The sequence below is a fragment of the Tinamus guttatus genome, unplaced genomic scaffold, assembly GCF_059628265.1.
Source record: "Tinamus guttatus ecotype Peru unplaced genomic scaffold, ASM5962826v1 Tinamus_guttatus_pri_ptg000116l, whole genome shotgun sequence".
Taxonomy (NCBI): Eukaryota; Metazoa; Chordata; class Aves; order Tinamiformes; family Tinamidae; genus Tinamus; species Tinamus guttatus.
The window spans coordinates 2732311-2757942 of NW_028288650.1; the positions used below are offsets into that span (position 1 = coordinate 2732311).

At 46.0% G+C, this 25632-nt stretch overlaps 3 protein-coding genes across 4 annotated transcripts in view; 2 read left to right on the top strand and 1 right to left on the bottom strand.

The window, feature by feature from the left end:
• The first annotated feature begins 511 nt into the window (after positions 1-511).
• THUMPD2 (THUMP domain 2 tRNA and snRNA guanosine methyltransferase) lies at positions 512-10042 on the top strand. Its single transcript, XM_088521295.1, has 10 exons — positions 512-607; positions 849-981; positions 2204-2601; positions 3400-3477; positions 4246-4298; positions 4585-4672; positions 5761-5832; positions 6481-6595; positions 8191-8308; positions 9629-10042. Exons 1-10 carry the CDS (start codon positions 515-517, stop codon positions 9972-9974), a joined length of 1494 nt encoding a protein of 497 aa, XP_088377421.1. The 5' UTR covers positions 512-514; the 3' UTR covers positions 9975-10042.
• A 3029-nt stretch (positions 10043-13071) lies between these two features.
• On the bottom strand, positions 13072-15521 carry TMEM178A (transmembrane protein 178A). Its single transcript, XM_088521313.1, is given in 6 exon segments — positions 13072-13202; positions 13204-13252; positions 13255-13336; positions 14586-14650; positions 14653-14691; positions 15455-15521. Coding segments are annotated over 6 exon segments (417 nt in total). The 3' UTR covers positions 13072-13087.
• Positions 15522-18304: 2783 nt separating this feature from the next.
• MAP4K3 (mitogen-activated protein kinase kinase kinase kinase 3) overlaps positions 18305-25632 on the top strand; it is a 69924-nt gene continuing 62596 nt past the window's right edge. Inside the window, exon 1 of one of the 2 annotated variants that reach the window (XM_088521296.1) lies at positions 18305-18505. In XM_088521296.1, the coding sequence (XP_088377422.1) occupies positions 18392-18505 (114 nt within the window). In that variant the 5' untranslated portion in view covers positions 18305-18391. The remainder of the gene's footprint in view (positions 18506-25632) is intronic. The other variant, XM_088521298.1, reaches the window with a different exon arrangement.

The following is a 25632-nucleotide window of genomic DNA, read 5'->3' on the forward strand; positions in this document are numbered from 1 at the left end:
TTTCCTTCGCTGTGGCAGCAGTTTCTCTGACCAACCACGCTCTCATTTGTGTTGCTTTTGGTGATCTTCATGCAGTGCTGCCGCGGGACTGCTGTAATAGGTCGTTGGTTATTCCCTGCCAGATGGGATAGTTAACAGCTCTACTGCAACGACCCGCTGTAGAGGAACACGGGCAGAGAAGAAACCAGCAACACGAACATCACGGTCACCCCAGCAAAGAGCTCTAGGTGCTGCCAACCCACCACGACGAAACCCTAATGTTGCCGCAAGGAGAAAACGTGCAAGCTCAGGACACGGAGCAGCAGCAGCCGGGTGAGCATCACCCCGAAGGAAGGCAGAGGGATTAAAAGGAAGGCGGAGGAATTAATTTAAAAGAAAGCGGAGGAATTAAAAGGAAGGCGGAGGAATTGAAAGGAATGGGTGCGCGCCGCCCCGCACCGGGCTGCGCGCCCGCCAGGCCAAGGGGGCGGTGCGAAATGGCGGCGGGGGCGGTGCGAAATGGCGGCGGGCGGCCATGGCGGGCCCGGAGCGCTATTTCTGCACGGCGGGCCGCGGCATGGAGCCCTTTGTGGTGAGGGAGCTGCGGGAGCGGCTCCGTGCCACCGAGGTGAGCGGGGACCGGCAGCGGCCGCGGGGCGAGGAGAGGCGGCGGCGACGGGTCGCCTCGGCCGTGCCTGAGGGAGCGCGGGGTGGAAGCGCGCAGCAGCGTGCGGGGGCGCTGCAGAGCCGCTGAAGCAGCTCGTGGCAAATCGCTTTTCTTTCTTTTTCTCTCCTTTTTTTTGTTCTCCCCTGCCCCCTCCTGTTTTATTTATTTATTTTTTTCGTCCCCTTCTCCGCCGCCTCGGTAGGTGGACTCTGTTTCCGGGAAGGTGTTCTTCACCGCTGAGGCAGAGCTGTGCGACCTGAAGAAGCTCAAGTCCGGAGAACGGTTGTTCCTGCTGCTGAAGAGACACGCGCCCCTGCTCGTCTCCAGAAATAAAGGTATTGCTCTCATTGGGAATGAGCAGTGCCCTGCGTTCAGAGGCTCCTATGGATGTTGAGGGTTTTTTGTGCTAAAAACGGCCAGAAGAAAGCTGTTTTAAATGGCTAATCGTGTTAGCTCGTGTTTCGTTGGTGCTGTGTGTACAGCCCCACCTTCGCAGAATGGTTGCGGTTGGAAGGGGCCTCTGGAGATCATCCAGTCCAGCCCCTGCTCCAGCAGGGACACCCAGAGCACAGGGTGGCATCCAGGTGGGTTTGAAGATCTCCAGAGAAGGAGCCTCCACAGCCTCCCTGGGCAGCCTGTGCCAGGGCTCTGTCATCCTGACACCCTTCACCTGTAAAAGCTTCTAAAACTCAAATTCTGTTCTGGACTCCAGGGCACGTTATGTTTTTCCTGAGGACATGCAGACCCTCATATGTGCCTTGTATCACATAACAGATTTTGGCCACAATTTTTTTTTGTAAATTCGAGTGTTTCAGGTAACACACTCTGTCAGTGTTGGAGAAGATAGATGGGTTTCCATATGCTGGTGGCATTTTATCTTGAAGACGGTCTGTAATTTAAAGGATCCATTGACTCTAAAACATAAAGCGAGAAATAGGGACATCTAAACTCTTTACTTGACTAGCTTAAAGGTTTTCATGTGAATTGGCCTCTATATTCCTAGTGTTATCTTCCCTTTTATCATAGGTGAGTCAACAGGACTGCCCATAGGTGAAAGCTTAGGCATGCACAAGGGGGCTGCAGGTTTGAAGGAGACTGATAATTCAGCTCATAATAAAAGTTTATTCTTTTATCCAGGAAACCTAAGTGATTTGTGTTTGTGTCTCTCTTTTTTCCTATCCGGGAAAGTGTCTGATGTCTCTAACCCTGGACCGAGTGCTTTCTGGGGAGGGTGACATGGTGGGTTAGTCCCCAATCTCCAGGAATGAGTCCAGAAGTGGTCTGGTCTTCTGGTGTTGTTGAATTTCTACAAATATTCAAATTCCAAACTTGTGAAACTTAGGCTTGGTTCAGCAGAGTCTGCATGGGACTTTGCGTGCTTCTCTGTTGATGGGGGACATGAGCACTGGGGAGCTCAGCTGTGTTTAATGTGTAGTGCTGCAGTTCCTGGGTTCAAATGTTAATGAAGTTGAAACACTGGGAGCATCTGTTACCAGTATGCAGGGAAATCAAATGCTGAGATAAAACTGATTAACCTGAAAGGTCTTTTCCTTGCAGGGAAAGCATTATATGAAATTAAAAGCCTTGTTACTGAGGAACCAAGAAACTGGCTTGATATTATCTCTGTTTGGAAAAATCTTCATGGACACAAGGGGAAACAGGATCATTTCTCTCAAGAAAAGCCCTTGCCTCTCAAGAGAAAACCAGAAGAAGAAGTGAATATTGCAGCTAAAAGACAGAAGACAGATCCTCTTCCTGAGGAGTGTCAAGCAGGAGCTGAGGAGAGCTGCATGGGGACAAAGAGCAATCAGGACTTTGGGGCAGAAAGCAAGACTTCTAGAGAAGAACCTTCCAAAAGCAGTGAAGAGAAAGTCATTGATAACGAGAAGCACACCTTCAGTTTCAGAGTTTCTTGTCGCTGTAGTGGAGCAATTGCCAAAATACTTACCTCACAGGTATGCCAAGTTATCCATGTTTGAAACAAATTAGTGAACGTGGAAGGAAATCTGTAGTTTATTTGCAATTTAAATTGTGCTATATGTTTTGGAATAGCCAACTGATCTATTCCTGTATTTTCCCCAAAAGCACATAACTTGCTTTACCTTCAGCAAATAGAAATGCAAGCAGTGGTGTTGGGTGTGAGGTGAGATCTTACCCTGCCTGGTTTCCATATTGGTGTCTCCTGTTGAGGACAGGCAGACGGTGTTAAGGCAGAGGTAGCTGGGCTTGTAAAAGCTGGTGCAGGCTTGGGCTCACTTCCTTCTCCTGCCCTGGTGAAGTTAGTGCCTTGGGAAGGTGGGATGCCATAAGCATGCCAATACAAATGTTTGCTTAAGTTCATAGTGTGAGTTTGAACCCTTGGTCTTCAGGGTAGCAAAAAACGTTTTAGAGGCTGTGTCTGAGTGCATGTATGTGTGCAACATATGCATAAATATAGAGAGTTTTTTTGCGAGTTGTGCATTGATAAATTTCTCTTTAGTCATGAGACAGACTTGAACTTCAGCCTTGCACGCTGCAGGTGAGTAATAAACATGCTGTTGGACAAAATGGTTACTCTGTGTCTTTCTTGTTATACTTTCCTGCATTTCAGGCCTTTGTAGGAGTATTTCTGTAGGGATTAGCGAGACAGTTTTTCTTCCCAAGGATTGTACAATGAAAGCTGTGGTGTTGGGGTTGTTATATAAGGACTAAAGTGATGTCTTTCTCTCTATATATGTAGTTTTCTTAATTGCCTGCTATTATCCTTCTCTCAGGAGATTGGAAGAGCAATTGGCATAGCACTTATGAAGCAGTTTGGATGGAGGGCTGACTTGCGGAATCCTGATCTAGAGGTAGTGCTGTGTGTCTGCCAAGTGTTCCATTTGCTGCTTTCAGGTTTGCCTTGCATTTCTCGTGGTGTTTTTTTATTTTTTGGTTTGTTTTCAGTTCCCTTTGCACACTGCACTGCAGACTGCATCCAATAAGGCTTCATTGAAACAGGAATGGAAGGCTTGCTCATAATTTGATCAGAGTTTTGCTACAAAACTCAAAGCAAAACTGTTCAAGTTCGGACACAGGGATTCTTCAAGAGTAGCATGTTTTCCTTTGGGCTTCTTGGGGAGGGATTGCATTCACAAAACAGCTGTTGGACAGCTCAGAGCCTTCTTTTTTTGGGATACTCCCTATGGCACAGGAGCACAAGCTCTTGAAACCCTATGTATTTCTGAAAGAATAACCCACCTCTGCCTTTTATCTGAAATGCTGAGTAAAGGAACTCATTTCAAGGGCAGGAGGGAGAGGGAGATGAATACTTACCAGCAATTTTTGATGATCTTTCTTCTCCTGGTGCCAGTAAATACAGTGAACTAGCTTCTCCTGCTTAGAGTAAATGGTTTTCCAGTCAAAGGTCTCCTTTTAACACTACAAACAACTGGTTCCCATAAAGATTTCAATTCTTACACCCAGTGTAACTCTGTCCAGTTAATTTCTAATTTTCTAAAGTATTTTTGTTGTTAAGCTAGGATCAGACACTTGCAGAAACATCCTCTGAATCTGGCTTAAAGGAGTTAAGTTTACATAATGTCTGATGGATTTTACTGTTCTTGTTTTCTGTATTTCAGATTTTTGTGCATCTAAATGACATTCACTCTGTCTTGGGAATTCCTCTTTTCAGGTAGGCATTCTTATCACCAGATCTGTTTTGGCAGTACTAGAGCAAGCATTTCTAACCAGTTCTATTGCCCGCTGTTATTATTTATTGTCTGGTTTAATGTTCATTGGACTGTCTTGTGGTCTGTCTAGAGCTTTCCCGAGCATGTAGACTAGACTTTGCAAGGAGCTCAGAGGAAAGCAGCCTGTCTTTGTGTTTGCCAGTCTGAGAACTCTGTGTCTTGGTCTTGTTACATGGACTCTTCAGGCTTGATCGTACCACGACCTTACGTTGCTCTTGCTGTCTGCAGGATTCCATTGGCAAACAGGGAGTATATCCAAACAGCAGGACTGCGATCAACAATTGCATGGGCCATGGCATCTCTGGCTGAAATCAGTGTGAGTGAAGGCAGGCGTGTACAGACCCACATGAGGGAGTACAGCTGCCAGTCAGAACTGAAGCTACGAGTCTGAAGTATTAAGCTTTTAGTACCTATGCTGTGATCCAAGTCACAGTATTGGTGCTGAGTTTCAGAAACAAGTGTGAAAGCCTAGAGGAGTACTAGAATTTTTTTTAAATTATTATTTATATATACTAAATATATATTTACATTATATATATAGAAATAATATATAAGTTATATAATATAAACATATTTTATTTATATTTATTTATATTTTTACATATATGTATTTTTATAGAGTAAGGGGTGTTCCAGTCGAGGGTATCCTTTTGACACTACAAACAATTGGTTCCCATAAAGATTTCAATTCTTACACCCAGTGTGACTTCTCCTAGACCGTAGGGGATGCAGTGTTGGTTCATAGGGATCTCCTACTTTCCCCTTGGAGAATGGAACTGTTGCCAAAACAGTAGCTCAGAGGAGCCATGACTTTGCCTAGCTGAGCCTGGAGAACTTCCACCTGTCTGCTTTATCCCAGGGATGCAGTGCCCTTCCAGGGAAGCAATTTTACTCTGCAGCCAACAGGAACTCCTTGGCTGTGCTGGTCATGCTGCTCTTAATGTAGTCTGAGGCAGGATTTGCCTGATTTCTGACAAGACCGTAATATCTGCTTTTGTTCACCTTGATATCTGATGTAACCCCAGGTTCTTCTCAGTCAGGCTGTTCCTCCTTGAACCATTTAAATTGCACATCTTTTTACACTGTTCATACTTCCAGACTTGTTTGGGATTTTTTCTCTCCCAATGAGAGTGACAATGATTTTCAGTGATTGATTTGATTCCAAGATCTGTCTGCACTCAAGTGTTTCTCTGTTTCTCAAATACCACCTCAAGATTGGATACACTTGATGTGTTATCTTTAATGAAGTTATTCATGTTTTTTGCTATATTGCCCTGGAAGTGATTTTGGTGTGGTAAAGCAATGGTCATTGTTACCCATGCTGGGTTGGAGGAAGCTTTGCATTGTGAGAGGAGTCTGTTACCTTGCTTGGGTGGGATGCACTAAACCCTTTTGCCTTTGTAGGCTGGTGCATTTGTGCTGGATCCGATGTGTGGGTTAGGAACAATCCTGCTGGAAGCTGCGAAAGAGTGGCCTGTAAGTATGGTAGGAGCCTTGCAAGATTGCTTGTAAGAGCATGAGGAGAAATCTGTATCACAGTTATACTAAAGCCCATTTTCTTACTGGAAAATTGGAACCAAATAGGTCTTTCCAGACAGTTGTTGAAAATGCATTAGTGCAGACATTCCTTCACGTGAGTGTAAAACACTTCTACACACTTGTGCAGAAGGGTGCTGGGAGCCCTGTATGTGCACAGGGCTCAAGTCAGCCATGGGCTGCTTTATTTTTTTTTTAAGCCTGGAATTATAGATTGGATGTGGATTCCCATTTATTATGGAATGGAGGTGTCTATGGGACAGTGCCATGAGCTGTTGGCATTGGAGTCGGTGCAGCTAGCCATAAGTAAGTGGCTGGGATCTTGCTGTTATGGCATAGCCTGTGTTCCTCCATCTGGTCTTTCAAGCAGCAGAGAACATGAAGGGAAGTAAAGATGTCACAAATTTCCCCCTTCTTCCATCCTCCTGGTCTTTATATTATTCTTGTGTCATAGTAATGAATCCCCAAGCAGAAAGCTGGTCCTCAAAGAGTGGTGAAACAAAGGTATTATAGAGGATTTATACAATAAATATACCTGTTTGTCAATTAAATGCCTTTTAATGACTTTTCCCTTTTTTCTCTGAACAGGAAGCCTGTTACTGGGGCGCTGATATAAGTGACTCACAGTTAGAGGGTGCATATACGAATATTAGGAATGCTGGCTTGATGGATAACATTGAGTTACTTAAAGCTTCTGTAAAAGGTATGCCTGGAAATGTCCCAAGTAAGGCATGTTTTAAGTCTGTTGTAGTTCTGGGCTTATGCATATAGTGTAGTTCTAATAGATGATCTGTACTAGAGCTAACATTTAACAAGTATCTGAGAGGTGACCCTCTGTAATGCTAGTGAGGGGATACTTGTTTTCTGAACTTTGACAACAAAAATAGTTTTCAGACATGAGCAGTAATTTTGTATATTAGTCTTCATGGTTGCAAATTTCACATTATTTGCAACATAAGAGTTTCTGTATATTGTGGGAGCACAGTGAAGGCAAATCTGTATATAGTGTGGTTTGTAATTTGAATTTACCAGATGAATAAAACGTAATGTTGAATTATTACTGTTTTCCAGTGGATATACTTTAAATGATGGTGGCTTTTTCTCAAAAGAGGTAATTAGTTTGCTGTCAGTTCATGAGCTAGTTTGGGAAGAAGGTAGTAGTACTTTTATAACTTTCTTCTGGGCCTCAGAGCTTAAATCTGAATTAGTCTTATTTGAAATTCATGACAGACAGAAGCTAGGTGTTCTTTCTTGTGCACAAGTGGATGGAGTGTAAATTTCTCTTTCCTTGCAATATTTATTTCTTATTAGAACAACTGGTTGTAAAGCCCTTAGAGCTTGACTTCTAGGAGGTACCCTTACGTCAGGCTTTCCTTATACTGAACAGCTAGAGCTGGTGTCTTAGGCATCACTCGGAAACTCTTCTTTCTGCATGTTTTGTGGAGGGCTGTAGGTAACTTGTCCTTCTACTTGTAGATAAAATGTTTTACTGTAAGTGCTGATCCCAGGATGATTGAAGAAACACCTCCAGCCCTTCTGGAAAGGCTAGCATAGAATCACAGGAGGATTTAAGTGGGGGAAACCTCCAGAAGTTTAGTCCAGCTTTTCTGTTTAGAGCAGGGCTAGCCCTCAAGCTGAGTTAGGTTGCTTGATTTTGAGCTTTCCCAGGGATGGGAAATCTCTCTTCCTTCAACCTACTGTCTACACTGTGGCCAGCACAGCACGATATGTGGTTGGCCTTGGTCACCACAGAGGTGCTCTGCTGGGTTCACCAGCAGTTCACAGATCTTCTGCAGAGCTACTCCCCAGCCAGGTGGCTGCTGGCCTGGACCCACCAACATACCTGTCCTTTCCATATAAGCTGGGAAGAGAAAACAAAGTATTCCTGTGGGGAGGCAGGTTTAACGTTTGGCCCCTTGCATCATTTGAACATCTGCACTGTGTGAAGTGCTTGCAAGCTTAACTCTTCTCCCATGCTTGGCATGCAAAGTTGCATGTTGAGAAGCAGCAATTTATTTGGAAACATCCTATTTTGGAGTCTTGCTGGTGGGGCAGATGTATTGCCAGTAACGCAATTCGTGAGCTAAACTATTCTCTCACGTTCCCTGTCTTAACTCAGTCTGCATCGGGTTGACCTCATAGTGCTGTTTATGCAGATAAATAGAGTCTCTGAAGGGGCTATGGGTCTGGTGTGTCACCTTTGGAAGAGCTGGCAGATGTTTGTATAAGGTCACTGGCATTGAAGCTCCTCTACGTTTTTCAGATAGTCAGATGTAAAGACCTGCCTTTATCCTACAGCACTGCCACTGCCTTCAGAAAGCTTTGACACTGTGATTTCTGATATTCCATTTGGCAAGAAGTTCAAGATCACAGAAGAGGCACTGTACCTACCAGGCATTCTCCGGGAGATGGAGAGGTATGTGTGGGGCTTGCGGTGCGCAGGGTGTGGTGTAAACGTAATGATGGTTTGCAGCACTAAGCATGCAGTAGCTTCAGCTTTGCTCTATTCTGAGCACTCCCTGCCTCTGTAACCCTGTGAAAGGTGCTGAAAGTCTGAGATTTGTTTTTATTTGTCCCTTAAAAGCTCTTGTGGCTTGTCTTGCGAGCTGCGAAGCGCTGCTGGCAGCACAGGCTGCTAATGGGTGTTGCCTGAGCTGTGCTTACAAGCATTCTTTTCAAATCACAATGGCTACAGATAAAGGCAAAAGAGGGAAGATTTTTGAGAAAGAAGGGGATAACCTAGCCAAACTTGAAGTAATGCTAAGTGAATTATGCACTAATACTTTTTAAATTGAGGTTTGCTTGTATTAAATCAAAAATGCTCATTCTGAGTTCACAGCCAAGTTCGTTACCAGCCTGACTGAGCAGGAAAGATTCTAGACCAGAATCTAGAAAGATTCTAGAAAATGGTGATAAGCTTGTTCCCCTCTGTCAGGGTACTGGTAACCTACTGAACACCTGGTTTTCTTTTAAATGCCTCTTTTTGTATCTCTCTTTGTATGTACATATCTCACCTGTCATTTTATGGCAGAGTGAAGCCAGGCTAATAGTGAATTGCTTTTAACAAGCAGTTCCAGTCATCTGCTCCCCCCTCACCACACACACATTTTTTGTCTCAAAGCAAGCTCTTTCTGCAGAGTTACTCTTCATCTGGATATTGATCTGACTTACCCAGTAGCAGGGATGTGGGAAGAAGATGGTGAAGGAGGTGGTGTAGTTCCCCAGAGTCGTCAGGGCAATCTTAGGTCAGTTTATGCTGACTGTACTTTTCTTTGGCCTTGTTGGACACTTTTACCTTCTGTTCTCTGCCTTTTCTGTTGGGTTGTCCTAAGCAGAATATTTCCTTGGGAAAGTGGAGATGGACTTTTTCTTCATCTACTTGCTGTAAACAGAGCCCATGTGGTCTATTCCTCTTGAAAAGCCAAGTTTAAAGTTTCCTCGTGTGCTAAGAAAAAAACCAGGTTGCAAACAATAGTTAATCTACATCAGGTTCCTGAGTTTGAAGACTTCAGTTACTACTGGAGTAACTTTCCGGCCAAATGGAAAGAACTCCCAAAGTCAGGAATGTTTGGAAGTCAGTAAAGGGCCCAGTTTTCTCATTTAGGAAGAATTAGGAAGATTTGGAGACTTGGCTTGGATATCAGAGACATGTGGAGTATCAGTAATGTTGAGTTCTGCACAGATCAGTGAATGCTGGGGAATGAACACCTAACCTTTGTTTTCCTGCAATTGCCAGAGTACTTCGTGTTGGAGGGACCCTTGTTTTGCTGCTCAGTCAAGACCTCCGTAAGGACATGGATGAGATGCTGAAGCCTGTTGAAAGCGATGGGTCTCCTAAAGCTGTTTCTGATGGTGCAAATGAAACCGCCACCTTGAAAGCCTTGGATGTCAATGGGAATTCTTCCTCTGTGGTGACTGATGCTGAAGAAGCCTTTCCTAGCAGCAAACAGATGTGTTTTGGGTCACTGGTGCCAGATGGCATCTATGGGGTTAGCCTGGGAAAGACAGATGCTTTCATATACAAATACAAGAAGATCTCTACTGCTGGGAGTCACCAGCTCTCTTGTACTGTGCCTGAGTGAACTGGAATCCTGATGCACTGGAAAGCAGCACCGTGGTGAAACAGCACAACCCCGCTAATCTGAAGCCTGTGCTACATGTTAGCTCACCTGACTTGGGTGTGATAAGGGATTTTTTTTTCTCCCTTCAGTATTTGGGAGAGGCAGAAGGTACCTGCTAATATTACAAATACTTTGTGGTTAAATACTGTTATAAGGCAGTCTTCAAATCCTTGTTCAAACAAAACTTCTCATTATCAGGAGAAGGAGAGAGAAGGATGAAGATTATATGTGTATATATATTATATTTCAGCAATTAAAAAACATTTTAGTATATTTAAAATATTTAAATATTTTAGTAATATAAAAGTAAATGGATTTTCACCTTTGGCAGTATTTTTCTAGGAAGGTCTGTTTTTGTTACGATGCTCTAGCTCTTCTTGAGGGCTGGGCGTTTGCTCTGCTCTGTGTGCATTGCAGTCTTGTACTATTTTAAAGGTAGATTGCATCTGAAATAACTATTCAGATCTGTTGGAAAGGAAAATAAACTATTTTCTATATCATTTTTTTCAGCTACAGCCTGTTTCTATCAGGCCCTTTATGCTTCAGTTTAAGTGTGAAGACATCTCTACTGCCAGTAATGCTTTGCCCTACTTGATAATATTCCTTTGAGGATCTAATGGGGAAGATGGGAGGAGAAACTTTCAGCTGAAGGGGACTTCTGCCTCCAAAAAGGCATATGGAAAAGTTCTGCTGAAGAGAGATCTTTAAACTATTTTAGTATATGAAAAAGATATTTCTGAGGATGCAGTCTAACTAAAAGCTTTCCTACAGCTGCTCAGGAAATGGTGAAGAATTTCTATAAAGAGTTATTGCAGATGGCTTTCAGATGATACTTTGGATGAGTTTGCAGCTTGGCAAGCTGGGATGGAATCAGGCATTGTGTTCCTTTGCCATGAGGGGTGCAGAGAGCGTGCTGCTTGACAGGGCCTGTGGGGCTGTGTGTGTCTCCTGTGTGTTTATTTTTGTTTGGATCCGGGAAAGGTGTTTTGCCCGAGCAAGGGACTGGCTCTGTAGCTCTCAATGCAACCCGGGCTGTGGTTTGCCTTATCCGTGGTAGGGCTGCACTGCTGGTTTATGGTCAGCCTCCTGCCTGCTGTAACCCCTAACCCTTCTCAGCAGGGTGCAGCTCAGCGTACCCATTATCCAGCTCCAGGCTATCCAGCTCCAGGCGCAGAGCTCCTGGTCGTCTTGAATGGCACAAGGTTTTTCTTGACACGGCTCTTAAATTGCCCAAGATCCCTCTGGACTGAAGTTCTGCCCCTCATGGTGTTAGCCCAGGTGGGTTTGTGGGGACTGTTTTGTTTTTCATTTTTTCATATTTTCATGTGTTTTTCAGTAAAGGTTGTTAGTACTGGGTTACCATTTAGTGACTAGCACTCAGCCTATCCAAAAAGGATCAAGACCCATCAAACAGTGTAAATGCAGCTGGAGAGAATCTCTCTGCCTCCAGTGGGTTACTGCAGAAGACAGGCTCTGTAAACAGGAAAGAGCTGACCGTAACAGAGCTGAAGAGTGTTTGCAGAGAAACTGCTGAAACATATTGCTAAGTGGTGGAACAGTGTGCAAAAGCAAATGGAAGACTGGCCCCAAAGCTGTGCTTAGCTTTGATTTATCCTGCTGCCGGTGTCTTGACTGCTCTGGGGATCAATTAATTGATCTGCTGGGTATCCATCTGCTTTGCATCCCAGTGTTTCTTTGCCAAAGTTACCATTGATTTTTCTGCTTTCATCTAATTGACAGTTATCGCGTTAAGCTCTAAAGTTCTGTCCTGCAACCCTTGCTTCTCATCTACCTTCCTCTCCCATCCCTTCAATCAACCTGTTTTTCTCTCACTTCTCCCTTTCCCAATCCTTTGCATGCAGCGGTCTGTATCTGAGCTTCTCACTGTGTTCATGTTCATCTTGTTCCACGCATCTCCACTGCTGAAATGGCTTCTCCACTGGCCAGTGTTTGCTCTGCTCCTCCGATGCAGGCTGGGCTGCTGGGGACTGGCACTGTCAGTTTGAGTGTCTGATGGACTGGCTTGTTGCTGTGATTGGTTAAATTGAATTTGCTTTTTCTATCAGTTAACTGAAGTGACAAGTGTTTCCTTCCCCCAGCCTTCTAGCACCTCAATCCTTCTGTTTCCAAGGGCAGCTCCTTGCTCTGGAGAGGATGGGTTCCCTGGGGCTCTACCCTTAGCCTGCTGCACTGTCACCCAGCTGTCACTGACACAAGCGCTATCCAGGCAATGGCCCTCTTGGCTTTTGAACTTCCTCTGCTTTGCAGAAGAGCCCAGTTCCAAGCCATGGAATTTCAGTTGATGCAAATGCTTTTGACAGAGGTAGATATTTTACTACATAGTTGTAGCTCCACAGAGGCTAATGTCTCTTATATCTAAGAGGCCTTCTGGGAATGGTAGGAGTCGCTTAATCCTTTCAGTGCAGCTCAAGTGCTCACAATGAAAGCCTTGGTTACTTAAAAATGACACAGTACAAAAAAGAACCAACCTGGAGTATTGTTACAACAAACACTTGCTCCTGAAGCACAAAAAGACACAGGGGTGCACACTGACCTGAAAGAGAAGGGCTTGTTGAGGCAGCAGGGACACACATACCAGAACCTTCCTTGAAAGTGCAAAAGGTATTGAAGGACAAGTGTATAAGGTGCTGAATTAAAACCTTGTGCATGCCCAGGCAAGCAGGGGTAATTCTGAAGAACATTTATGTGGCAGCAATGATTTTTTTTTTAATGTACAAACACTTGAAAAATAGAAATAGCCCTAAAATCTTTCAATGACTCCCCCCACACACACCTTTAGCTACCCTGTACAAATATCTTCTTTTACATGCACAAAGCACACTGAAGCGGAACAGCTATTCTGTCTTTTGAGAGCTGTCTCCATTTCCCATCTGTTTGCTGGGCAGCACAGGAGAATGTTGTGCTGGAGTGACTGGCAAAACATGACAGCCAGATTTTGAAGAATTATGTTTTTGTGCTTGGAATTCTGAATTTAATTTTCATTTCTGTTTCTTTACTCAATTCTGAAAAACAGTATTTGGCCATTTCTGAGCTGGGTTGATGATGGTGGGTTGTCACACAGAGGAATTTCTGGTGGATTTCAGCTGCATAATTTTGCTTCTGGTGACAAAAGGGTAAGCTGTACAAAGTCACCCAGCTGCTACTGTAAGTCCCAAAATGCACCAAGCACCAGCTTTATCCATCTTCCCCATCATCAGGAAGACTATAAAGTTGAGGCTTAGGTCATACGATACACTGGTTGCCTAAGTACACAGAGATATAGTGCAAAATATTCCTGTAAGTGAAACAATCACATTGGTATTCTGAGATGTAGGATAGGGTGAATAATAAAACACTGGCTAAGCCTTTACTGATCAAATAACTTGCTCCCAGTTTCGTTGATCTAAGTTATCTTGGGTAGCACATAAAGCTTTAGGATATTACCCAATTATGCAAGACCGAGCCATAACTCTGTGACTTCCTGGTTGGTCCTTTGAGAATAAAAATCTCTATGACTTTAGTCATGTCTGTCTGCTCTGCCCGTACAAACGGAGCCAGGTAGCTAAAGGCTGCAGCTGCAACCAGATCTGCTCCACGTGACAGGATCACACGGAGCCAGCCAGGGCTGTGACGCAGGGTGCCCTCCACGGGAGCCTGCTGGATGCCCCAGGGGAGCCAGGAAAAATTATTTTGCATGTGCTTTGTGCAATGTGATCTGAAGGTTATTGTGCACGGAATCTACCTGTGCACAGCCCTCGGCAGCCTCCTCGGCTCACCTCGATGCTGAGCTGCTCTCCAGCTGTGTGCAGCCACCCTGCTCCCACTCCAGGCTTTCTCTTGGGCTGCTTTTCAGTAGATGTTTTTCACCAGGCAGTGTTTTCTATCAGGCAGATAAATTAGCCATGCACAGCGAGCCTTTCCTTGGGCCAGTGCCTTCTTTTTAAAAAAAAAAAAAAAAGGAAAAAAAATACATACATATATATATATATATATATATATATATGTTGTCCTTTGTGCTCTATAACCGAATCAGAATATTTCCTCTGGTGCAAGAGGAAAGTGTTATGCTTATCCTCATGAGTTTGGATGTTTCAAACTTCTGTCTTTTGTTGGGATTTTTACCTTTTCTCCCTTTCTCCTTCCCTAACTCTCCTTGTATTTTGTAACCAACATTTTTTTTAATGTATTCCCCCTTCTCTATTTCCTATTATTCAAGGAATCACATAATCAAATACCAAAGACTGAATACTGCAGCAAGGGACCCTTCCCAGGCCAGAGAATGAAGAGATCACTTGAATGTAAAGGAGAGGGGGATCACTTTAGTCCTGAGGTCCTTTCCTGCTGTTGCATGAGGCTCACATTTTTCTCACAGCTTTTCCTGTTCCTAATTATTGGATGTTGCACTTGTCTGAGGAAGCGACTCCCTTGGTGCAAGCAGAGGTCAGAAGGAAAGGTGTGCTCTGCTCACTGGTGTCGTACGCTGCGCGCCCAGGGGAACGGGGCGAAGCCTCCGTCTGTAATGAGCGTGCCGGAGCGACGAGGTACCTGTCACCGGGAGCAGAAGGCCTGAACGTGCTGGGTGAGGCCCTCCTGCCAAAAGAAGCTGACTGCTGCTACACCTGCAGAAAAGAAAATACTGCAGCCGTGCCCAGGAAACCATCCGTGATTCTTCTTAAGTTTGCATTCACTGAAAACAAGAAATAAAGAGCAGGCAGGACCGTGGCCATGCCCTCCACTGCAGGATGAAGGGGAGCAATTCCTAGAAAGAGCTGAGCAGACCTGAGGAGGAATAACTTCAGACTTCCAAGCACCTGCAAGTGCAAGGTGATTCTATCCAGGACTAATACAGCTAGATTGTTTCTAGCTGTGTTCTAAGCTCCACAATATTACAGGCAGCTTCAGCCAGATACAACACTGAGGGTGCAGGTGCAGCATGGGTCTATGCAGGCTCGCGGTGGTGTTTTCTGTGCTCTCTTATTTTCTTCCAGAGTTGTATTTAGAGCAACATGGATGGGCAGAAATGTTCCTGCCCCACTTTCTAAATGCTGGGGAGTTTCCTTGCAGACAGGTTCTGCTATCACGGTTTAGCGTGTGGTTTCTGACATCAGCTTCTGAAACATCTGCTCCTGGGTGTTTGCCAGAGATGACAAAGCACAGCCCTTTGACCCACCGTCTGCAGACCCTCGGGGTTGTGGGGGGAAAGGTGGCGTGCCTGTAAAAAGTGGCTGAAAGGAGCCAGCCTAAATGCAACAAGCTTAAAATTTATTGTGTGGCATTTCTGCTTCCTGGTATGACTGTGGCCTCCTGAAAAGGGCTGGTGGTTGGGCCCTGGTGGGGCCTTGCTCGCTCAGCCCCTTCCCCTGCAAACTACCATCCCATTGAAAGGGGGAGCATGTGGCAGCCACCTGCCTGGGGAGGAGCAGGCTGTGCTGAACACCTACGGAGCAGGCACCGTTCGTCTGGCTGGATCACCTTGGTCAGGTCGAAGGGCACATCGCACCAGTGCATCGAGTGGATGAAATGGTGTGTGATAGCGGTGCACCTCCGAGCAGGAGAGGAAGACAAGCGGAGGCGTTTGCAGACCAGGTAGCTGGAAATGGCCCCAGTCTCCCCTCAAAGCACTTAGAGTTGTTCCCCTTTTACACAGCTCATCCTTGTCACCTTGTCCCGGCTCTCCTCAGCTCTACAGCATGTGCTCAGCTCCTGTCCTTTCCTTTCTTCTGCAGGATCTGCCTAGATTACAGCTGCTGTGTGATGTGCCAGTGATAGATATCCCAAAAGAGCCACCGTTGGGCAAATGCCCTGAGGATGTTTCATCACTTGTCCTTGCAGGCATTGCTGCCCCCGTGTACCCTTTCCCTGTGTGAGGCAATGTTTTGCCTGGCCTTGGTCTTAGCAGAGCAAATGTCAGCACAAACTGATGTTGTCTGCTCTCTCTACTCTCTCTGCATTACCTGTCTGCAAAAGGTAAAGGTGTTTTTCTTCTAACACAAAACACAGCTCTGTGTTTATCAACTTTGTGAAAACCTTCCTGCTCGAGGAGAAGGGAAAAACGGTCAGACTGCAGCACCACGTTGTTGCACTCTTGCGTTAGTCATCTCTAAAAGTTTGAGGGTTAGCTCTTCTCCCTGGACCTCAGGGCTGATTTCGGAAGGAGACTGCTAGAACAGGGTGGACTCCTGGCCTCTCTCAGCTTTGCACCACCCTTGCACACTGTTCCTCGAGTGTCTTCCCTGGGGGTGCGATTTGCAACCACAACCAACCGACTGTGGGACCGACACAAACTGCAGCTTTTCCCATGGCATCCCAGGAACATCTGCCCATTTCCCTGTGTGATTCTGAGAAGGGACCACCGTTGAACAGAGGCTCTCTGGGTCTCCATAAGGCCATCCTTAGAGAGGACTGCTTGGCCCCAGGCCATCACTGGGAATGGGCACAGACCCAGCACACAGATCCAGCTCCTCTCCCTTTCATCCAGCACAGGGAGCTGGCAGGGAGGGCTGGGAAGACGTCACCCGCATCAGCGTCACCATGCTGGAGCCAAGAGGGGCCTGTCAGCGCTCCTGGCTAAAGGGCCCCGGCATCGGGCAGCAGCTGGATTGGGAGCTGCAGAGAACAAAGTGGCATTTCAGACCTAAGCAGCGGCAGCGGGGACGGGGCATGACCACAGCTGGCCCTGGAAATAACGACGCATCCAGCCTCAGCAAGGCTTTTCTGTGGCTGAAGGATGGAGATGACTACAGATAAGGCTCGTGATTCCTAGAGGCACAACGGCAAAATGTCACAGCTATTCCCAGCATCAGCCATAAGAGCTCTCAAAGCAAGAGCTGCCCTCTGCATTTCTGTTCCTCGGCAGGCGTGAACTTGGCTGAAGCAGGTAGGAATTGCAGCACTAGTGTCTGCGCCTCCAGTGACACCTTAATCTTCATCTGGTAAATGTGTTTTTCAGGGGGCAAGCCTTGGAAGTGCTCAAGGAAAGGAGTCACACAGACTCACAGATGGTTGAGGCTGGAAGGGACCTCTGGAGATCATCTAGTCCAACCCCCTGCTCCAGCAGGGACACCCAGAGCAGGGGGCACAGGACGGCATCCAGGCGGGTTGGAAGATCTGCAGAGAAGGAGCCTCCACAGCCTCCCTGGACAGCCTGTTCCAGGGCTCTGTCACCCTCACAGGAAAGAAGTTCTTCCTCACATGGAGATGGAACTTCTTGTGTGTCAGCTTGTTACCCCTTGTCCTGTCACTCTGTCCATGTTATTTCTTGTGCCCCAGGCTCCTGGTGCAGGGACAGCAGAGAGAGAAGCAGGGGGCTACTCCCTTACAAGGGGGCTCTTTTTAAGTATGAAACAGGGCACACCCTGGTGCACCTCAAAGCCAAGCTACCGACTTACCCTAGCCAGAAACCATGGGAGGAAGCTACATCCCGGCGCAGTTTGGCTGAAGGGTCACAGCGAGGTTCTCCTGCCACGTGCAGCTTCCCTTGAGTGCTGGACCTTTCCCAGCAGTGATGAAGGAGAGCCCGGCCCGACTTAGCTCATCCCTCTGCAGCTGCATCTCCTGAACAGGAGGCAGAGGGGGAAGCAGCAGAAGCCACCCCATGACTTATGGGGAAGCCGCCAATTCCACGGGTTTCTGAAGGCTGACGGGAGCTCATCACTCTCCATCTGTCTCTCACTACACAGGAATTACACGCGCGACCTGAGGAACCCAGGGTTGTTTTCACACGAACAGAGGAAGCCTGGGCAGCTGCCGGGGATAGAAAGTGGCATTTAAAGGGGAAATAAATATCCTGCTTGCTTCATTCATATCAATTCCTATCCCAGCAGAAGGCAAGAGCATAAACTGGCAGCAAACGTAGACCGTTTCCCTTCCGAGGCGATAACAACAAGGGCAGAAAGGCAAGCGCGGGCCGCGCCGCGGCTGCTGGTGCTTCCCAGCAGGATGTCCGCTCGCCTTTCCGGGCTGAGCTCCAATTCCCCGGCGTTTCCTTCCGCGGCCCGTTCGCAGCAGCTCCGCCCGGTGCCGCTGGAGGGGCCCGCGGGGCCGCCCGGGACCCCTCAGCTCGGGGGGCCGCTCGGGGCCGCCTCAGCTCGGGGGGCGCTCGGGGCCGCCCCCGCCGGCGCGCGCGGGCAGGCGCCGCGCGCATGCGCACAGCGTGCTCCGCCCCCCCCCCCCCGCGTTGCCGTCACGCGCAGTCGCGGCGTCCCGGAGCCGCCGCGCCGCGGGGGGGCGGCGCGCGCCTGCGCGGTGCGGCGGCGCCATGTTGCCCGAGCGGAGCGGGGGGAGGCGGTGAGCGCTCCGGTGTCGGGTTCCCTCCCCCGCCTCTCCTCGGGCCGCGCCCGCCCTGGGGGCCGCGGCCGAGCGCGGCCTCCCCCGGCACCATGAGCGGCGGCGGTGGCGGCGGGCGGGTGTGCGACCTGTCCCGGCGCAACCCCCAGGAGGACTTCGAGCTCATCCAGCGCATCGGCAGCGGCACCTACGGCGACGTCTACAAGGTGGGGGCCCCGCGGCGGCGGCGGGGGGGGGGGAGTCGCGGCGCCTCGCGTGGGCTCTTCCCGTTGCCGCGCAACGGGGTCGCCCCTCAAACCCTGCCGGGGCGGGGTGGAGGGGGGGGTCCTTGTTGCCAAGCGACCGTGCCCCCCAGGGGGCTCTTCCCGTTGCCAGGCAGCGGGCTGCGCCCCCGCCGCTCGCTGCCGGGCCGCCGTTACGGAGGCCGCGGTGTGGAGGCTGCCGGCCTCCCCGCGCGGTGACCGGGGCGCGCGGCCGAGGTTCGGCCCGCGCGACGCTCGCCACGCCTCGCGTGGGCACGCTCCGCTCGGACGGTCCCTCTCCGGAGCGCGTGTTTCCCCGTGGCCGCCCCGAGGGACGTGGTGCGGCGCCCCGGGCACCTGCTTTGCGCCCCGCAGCAGCGCGCGCGGCACCGCGGAGGGTCCGGGGTTGTCGGCGGCGTCGCCCGACCTGTGCCAAGCGTGAGGACCTGTCATCGCAGCACTGGTTTAATTAGGCAGGCGGTGTCACTAGGTGAGGCCGCAGCCAGCCCTGTGGAGGTATTCCCACTTTGGAGGTATTCCCGTGTGGAAGCGGTGCCGGGGCCACCTCCGCCTTCCCGTGGACGCGGCCAGGAGCGAGGGCTCCTCTCCGGGCTGGATTTGGTTTAGTCTGAGCTCCCAAAAATGTTGTGAAAGTTTCGGGACTTAAATCCTTCTGTTAAGCTCTCAGGGTGCTATCTTCCTGCTAACTGAAGAGCTTTCCCTGGTCTTTTTCTTTTTTTTTTTTCTCTCAATTTTGTCACTTTCCTTTCAATATGTGCTTTTTTTCTTTCTAAATCTACATCTATTTACTTCATGCTTCTTGCTTGTTTTTCTCCAAACTATTAGTTTGGTATCTTCAGCTTATTGCTGCTGCAGTTTGGAATGGGCCTGTTGACTCTGGTGTTATGATTTTTGGACAGTCTTTTATATCATTTTTGACCTCTTCTTTTTTTTTAATGGTTTTGTGGGCAATTTCGTTGTATGCAAATCAGCATTCATCTCACTGTTTAATTCTGAGACTGTTACCTGTAGCTGTAGAATGAATACTTAAGTTTGCAATACTGTTATGCATGTGAAACCTGTTGCGTTTCATTGGGTTTGTCAATGTCAATACAAGCGACAGCCGAGCTAGAAGGTTGTGTGGCAGAACATGGATACTCTAGGCTGATGTTATAATTATTTATCTTTCCCAAATTAGGCAGAGACTGGCACTTCATAGCTTTCCGGTTAGTTCTGTGGGTTGTGGGTGCCGTTGGGAAAACAAGACGTGCTTTTCTTCGGGATAAATTATTGCGTGCTTTATTTTGAGGCCAGGTCTTTCCTAAGGTGTGTGTGCAAAGAGTAGCACAAAAAATAGTCCAAAACCAATAACAGAGGCTACTTTTAATGCCCTAAAATGCAAATCATGTCTTATGGTTCATTCAAGTGTGAGCTTACAAGGGCTTTATCTTAAATTTGTCATTTTTATTTATTAATATTATTAGTAGTATTTTATTTTATTTTTACAAGTCCTCTTTCCCTTGCTGCTTCTTGGTTTCTATAAATGGATTTGGTCTGTGGTTGATGAAATCAACGTGTGAAGCCGAGGTTTGCCAAGTGATGATGGTGCTCCTCGGTAGTGAAATCTCAGCAAATTCAATTCCCAGATGTCTGCATGTACCTTGGGAAGCCTCGGACTCTTCCCTATAAAAAACTGTGCTTTTCCTCACTTAACTAGGAGAGCTGTGTAGGCACCTGTGTTGGGTATGTTTTTTTTTTTTTTTTTTCTCTTTCTTTCTTTCTCCTGCTAGTTGGTGGGAATTATTGACTTAATAAAATGAAGTCTCCTGATGTTGACATTCTTGTTAAATGCTGACCTTTCCATAACCTGCTTTCCTGGCAAAGTTCTGAGGAGCTGAAAGCAGAGTAGGCTGGCATCAACTTCCTCAATCCTTCCCCATTTCACTTGCAGCCTCATTTGAATCAGTGCATAGACCTGTTTCCTGAGGAAAAAATATATATATTTTAAATAGAGGGACTCTTCTTTGGAGATCTTCGAACTTAAAGTAAAAGCCTGGGGAATGTGCTTGACTAAGGAGGTTAAAGGAAAGGAGGATTTTGCTCACACTGATAAGATTCTCCTATTAAAAGTTCTGCTGTTTGGCTGGCACCTAGTAACATGCTAGTGCCCCTTGAAGTAGGAGTTTTTGACTTAAACCAATCTTTTGTAATTAACTGCCCTCCTCCAAACCAGATTTCAGAGATAACTGAGAGAATGTGATGATGAATTTCTTGTGCGGAAGGTAATGTATATTTTTTTCCTTGGACATGTGATTTGCTCTGTGTCACCTATCCAGAGTCAACGACAAAGTGTCTCTTCCAACCAGCACCAGTGCACGCTGCTCGTAGGATATAAACTTGATCGGAATTCCTTAGCTTTTATGTTTTATGGGAACATAAATACCAGGTGCAGTATTATTTTCACAAGTGATGGTTTGAAAGACATGTGAAAGCTATGTCCCTCCACCCAGTTATGTTGCTATGATGGTAATATTAGTGTTTTTATCTTTCTATCTAAGTCCTCACTACAAATGTAAGGTTTGGACAGGGCTTGGAGATAAACTATTCCCTTGCCCAGAGATGTCTCATCATGGAACTACTCTTTAAGAGGGTTGATGTTTCTGTAGCAAAGCACAGGGAGGCAATCTCCTGGCAGGGATCTTTATTAATAGAGTTGAGCTGCCTTTTAGTTTGGCATGGCATGCTTTCATTTGTATGGTTTGTTTTACGTGTCTTAATAAAATTTACTGCTCAAGTAATTTAGCTTTAATATAAAGTCTCGTTTAGATTTTTTTGATTACGGTTGTGTATTGGGATACCTCTTGAATTTCACCTTCCGTTCTTATCAAGTTTTCTCTTCCTAAATGACACCTGCTAGTAAGATTTCTGCTCTTATACAAGTTATTTCTGCCTTCTGTGCTTCTGTATTTCACTTTTAGAAAGAATTACTTTGTGTAGGATGGTGAGCAAAGTGTGAAAGAGGAATTATGTGCTGGAAAAGAGATGCTGTTTTGTCCTGCTAAGTTTCAAGAAATATCTCTAGAGTTAAAAATATCCAACTCGACCATTAACAAAATGGTTGCTTTATTCTTTTTGCTCGCTATCTATTTCATCTCTAATGCAGAAAGGCTCTTTTGTCTCCAGATATTGCACTTGCCGTTTGAATTGTCCTTGTCCCTAAGACCTTTGTAGTTTGTGCCATCCTTTTGGGGTTTGGGTTACAAATATGGCACACACTGTTCTTGAGGAGACCATACTGGGAGACCATCCAGGTAACACTGCTGCAATTTTCCTGTTTCCCATCTAATCCTGTATATTGTAATGCCTTTGGGTTTGCCGGTAGCTGCACCGAGATTTCAAGCATATGCTGAGGTGACTATAGATCCATTTCTTCTTTCATACAGTTGATTTACATCACAGCATATCTTAAAAAAAAAAAAAAAAGTTGTTTTGAGGGAATGAACACTGAACTCCAGTTGGCATTTTACAGGTCATCCATCTAATGGGGTTGGATCTTTCTGAAGATCTTGACCTTCTTTTACTTTCCCCTACTTTCCTGAAGTTCAAGCTGCTGTGATAACTACTGAGATACTTGTTTCTCTGCAAGAGTATCAACAAATACCCACAAGGGTATTTCAGCTCTTCTGCTATATCTACCAGCAGTTAGCAGATGGAGAGTGGTGAGGAAGTCATGTATTTACCACCAGCTCAGCTCTTTCTCTCTCTTTCAGAGTATCTGCGCAGCTCTGAGGAACATTTCATAATTCTTGCTTCTTTTTACTATCAGAGTTTTAGCACCTTGCCTATGGTTTCTGGTATTGCTACTTCATATTGCTAGAAGAGGATATGCCCACACTGGGTTAATTTGCAGTAGCTTCTGTTCTGCAGAGTGACGCACCCAGCCTCTCTCCTCCCAAGTGCCATTAACTACTTTTTCTCCCTTGCTTCTCTTTCCTAGGGTAAGCCATTAATGCTCTTATGGGTTCTCTGCTTCTCAGATACTTAAAACTATGCTCCAGGTGTTTTCTGCCTTTTATTGAATGCTTTTTCATATCAATTTCAGTCTGGCTTTCTTGATATGTCTGATTACTGTTCAAGATCCTGTTGACTTCACTAGGAATAAATGGCTGTTCAGAAGAATTTCTGTTTCAGCTTTAATTGTTGCTTGAATTTTCTGATCCACCAGACAGGTGGATGTTTTGCCCTTTTGTTTTTCCTGCATTGGGTGTTATACACTTTCCTGCTTGTGGTTTCCTAAGGAAGAATTCGTGCCATGCTTAAGGATTTTTTTGCGGGGGGTCTTAATCGGATCTTTTTGTTTAACGACATCCCTTTCATCAAAGCATTCCTTTCTAAAATTGTGGTTTTATCAGTTTTTGCTGTCATGCCTCCTACTAGAATATAAGACCTACTGCCTACACTAGTAACTATTCTGTTATGTGATGTTGAATTAGGTAGTGCTTCTGCAGCTTGACTGAAAGGTTGCTGGGTTCTTCCCCCATAAAGATATGGTGTTCCAGACCTCCAGAAGAGCGTTGCTCTCTTAGCCAGCGGTGGCATGAACATCCTCTTACAGTTTTCCAGAGTAGGCATTTTATAAATTGGTTATATGCCAATGCCATACACATAAGATGCAGTATTGCATCCTGATGTGGGCATTGTAGATGAATCACCATTTCCTTGCTTTTGGAAAACTTAGGTAATGCATTCACATTAGTGTAATTCACTTACTAAATGCACAGTGAGTTGCATGACAATTTTGATTTCTAGATGGGTGATGTTTGGGTTATGCTGCAGTAATGATGGCAAAGCAGGGGCAGTATTTGTGAAATATGCATTTTTCAGGAGTTGGCTGCAGGCTCCTGCCCTTTGAAACAGGGTTGAAAATAAAAACTCTTGGCTTTTGCTCTCAGGTGATCATCAAAAAGGATAGGAATTACAGCACTTAAGGTGCAAGTGGAAGCCAAAAATGAATGTGTATTTTCTTACAGAGAGAGTATAAGCCTCTCCAGAACTTCTGGTTGTGTGTTTCAACTGCCATATATATATAGTTTTGAAATCATTCTTCAGCCATCTACGCCTTATTTATTCTCTAGTCTCAAAAATGTCAAGTAATTGGCAAATCTACCCCGGTTAGGCTGGTTATGGCAGTATCCTCTTAGGCTGGGTGTAAAAGTACCCTCAAAGTGTGTGTCAGATCCAGCCATCGTTTTCAGCATGTGTTGAGAAAGCTTGAGCTGCCCATTGCTTCTGGATCTGTCATTGCTTGGGTAAGGAATCATTTCACAACCAGTGATTTCAAGGGTATTTGATGAGACCTAATGATAGCCATCAGACGTATCTTAACCTTTATGAGGAGCCCTTGTGTCACTAAAGAGACATTGGGATGATGTCTCTTCTATACCCAGATTAGTAAAGGCAATTCATGTTCTTACTTGTGACAACTCCTTTCATGCTGATAACTCAAATGGAATATGATGCAGACTGCTTATTTATTCCGACTGTCTACTTCAAGTCATGTTTTCTTAAATAACAGTTCATGCCTATAAGAGCTGGCAATCTGCTCTTCCTGAAGGCATTGGCAACCTCAGTTAAATCGGCTTCTGTTCCTCTGTTCTGCTTTTCTTGAACCCATGAGGATTTTGGTGCAAAGTACACGCAGCTGGCTGGAGAGTCACCTTACTGCCGGTAGTGAATAAATGGAGAGGAATAAATACCCACACTGTGAAAGAAAAGGCAGTGCTTGCCCTTTTCTGGATGCAGTTTGAATGGTTCTTCAACACCTTGTTCTCAAAAGAAATTTCTTTACAGTGGAAGGGAGCTGAATGCGGACAGCGGAAGTTTGGCAAGGCTACCTGCCAGTCATACCTAGTTGTTTAGCTGGAATTTTGCATGTCCTACCACAGATACGTCTATAGATATGTCTGCCTACTATGGATGGCTTTCTGGACTCTCTGAAGGCTCTGAGACCAACTTGCTTTCCAGCTTTAGTCATGTACACTGCAGCTGAATGCGGGTTGCATAGCTTCAAGATTTCATCACTTGTATCCAGTACAATTGTGTCTCCTTGACTACCTTGCTAGTGTGTTTTGCCCCAAAGCATGTCTGGTAGCTGTAAGGAGACTCCCTGACGGGGTCCTGTTGAAGTTGAGAGTAATCTTTAACGTTAATCTTGGCACTTAGAAATACTGACCTTTGATTCACAAGCATCTTGTTTCTCCGCTTATTTGTACCTGAAAAGATTGTGTTGGGGAAAGAAATGAAACAAAGAATAAACATCTGTAGCTCACATTTAGGTGATGCCTTCTTCTCTCATGCTGCCCTTGTTCTCTGGTGCAGACACAAGGGACTTATATCCTTGCTATTCTTTGTCTCTTCGGCATCTTTGTTCCAACTTAAGGTTGACAACTGGAGGCTGCCATTGGTACAGTAAGCAAATAATGACTTGCAGGGTAGGTGGCCAGAGAAATCTTGTGTGGATTTTTTTGTGTGTGTGTGTGCATGCGTTTTTAACTGTTTTTTTTCCCCCCACTATCTGTCAAATTCACTTTATTCTCTAAATTTTTAGGATTCTCATTGGTCTTGGGGCCTGTTCTTAACCATCTGTAAGTTATCTTACAAATGCCTGTTCTCCTCCAGAAAAGCATTGCCCCGACAAGGAACAGTGAGAGGTTGGATGCCAGCTATGCCAAGACATATCCAGCCCTCTAAACACAGGAATGCACACTGCATTTCTTTCTGGACTTGATCACTAGATTTTTTTCATAGCATTTTGGTTTGTCTTGCTTTTTTTTTTTTTTTTTTTTTTTTTCCTTCTCTAGTTCCAGAGCCATCTCTCAAGCTGCTGTGTTAAAAATTGATACCATATAGCATTTAGTGAGTCCAACACTCTTGCATAGCAGTCAGTTCTCTTTAATAATAAAAAAAAAATCAAATTGAAATATACATTGGCCGTTTCTATCATCCAAGCCATGAGCTCTCGAGCTCCTGAGTGACTTTTAAAAATGAGGTCATTAGCAGTGCAGCAGGCAGCTAATGATCTGCATCATTCA

Coding starts and splice junctions, on each gene's coding strand:
- THUMPD2 (XM_088521295.1), top strand. CDS start 515: ATGGCGGGCCCGGAGCGCTATTTCTGCACGGCGGGCCGCGGCATGGAG. Junction 982..2,203: donor GCTCGTCTCCAGAAATAAAG/GTATTGCTCTCA, acceptor TTTTCCTTGCAG/GGAAAGCATTATATGAAATT. Junction 4,299..4,584: donor TTGGGAATTCCTCTTTTCAG/GTAGGCATTCTT, acceptor TGCTGTCTGCAG/GATTCCATTGGCAAACAGGG.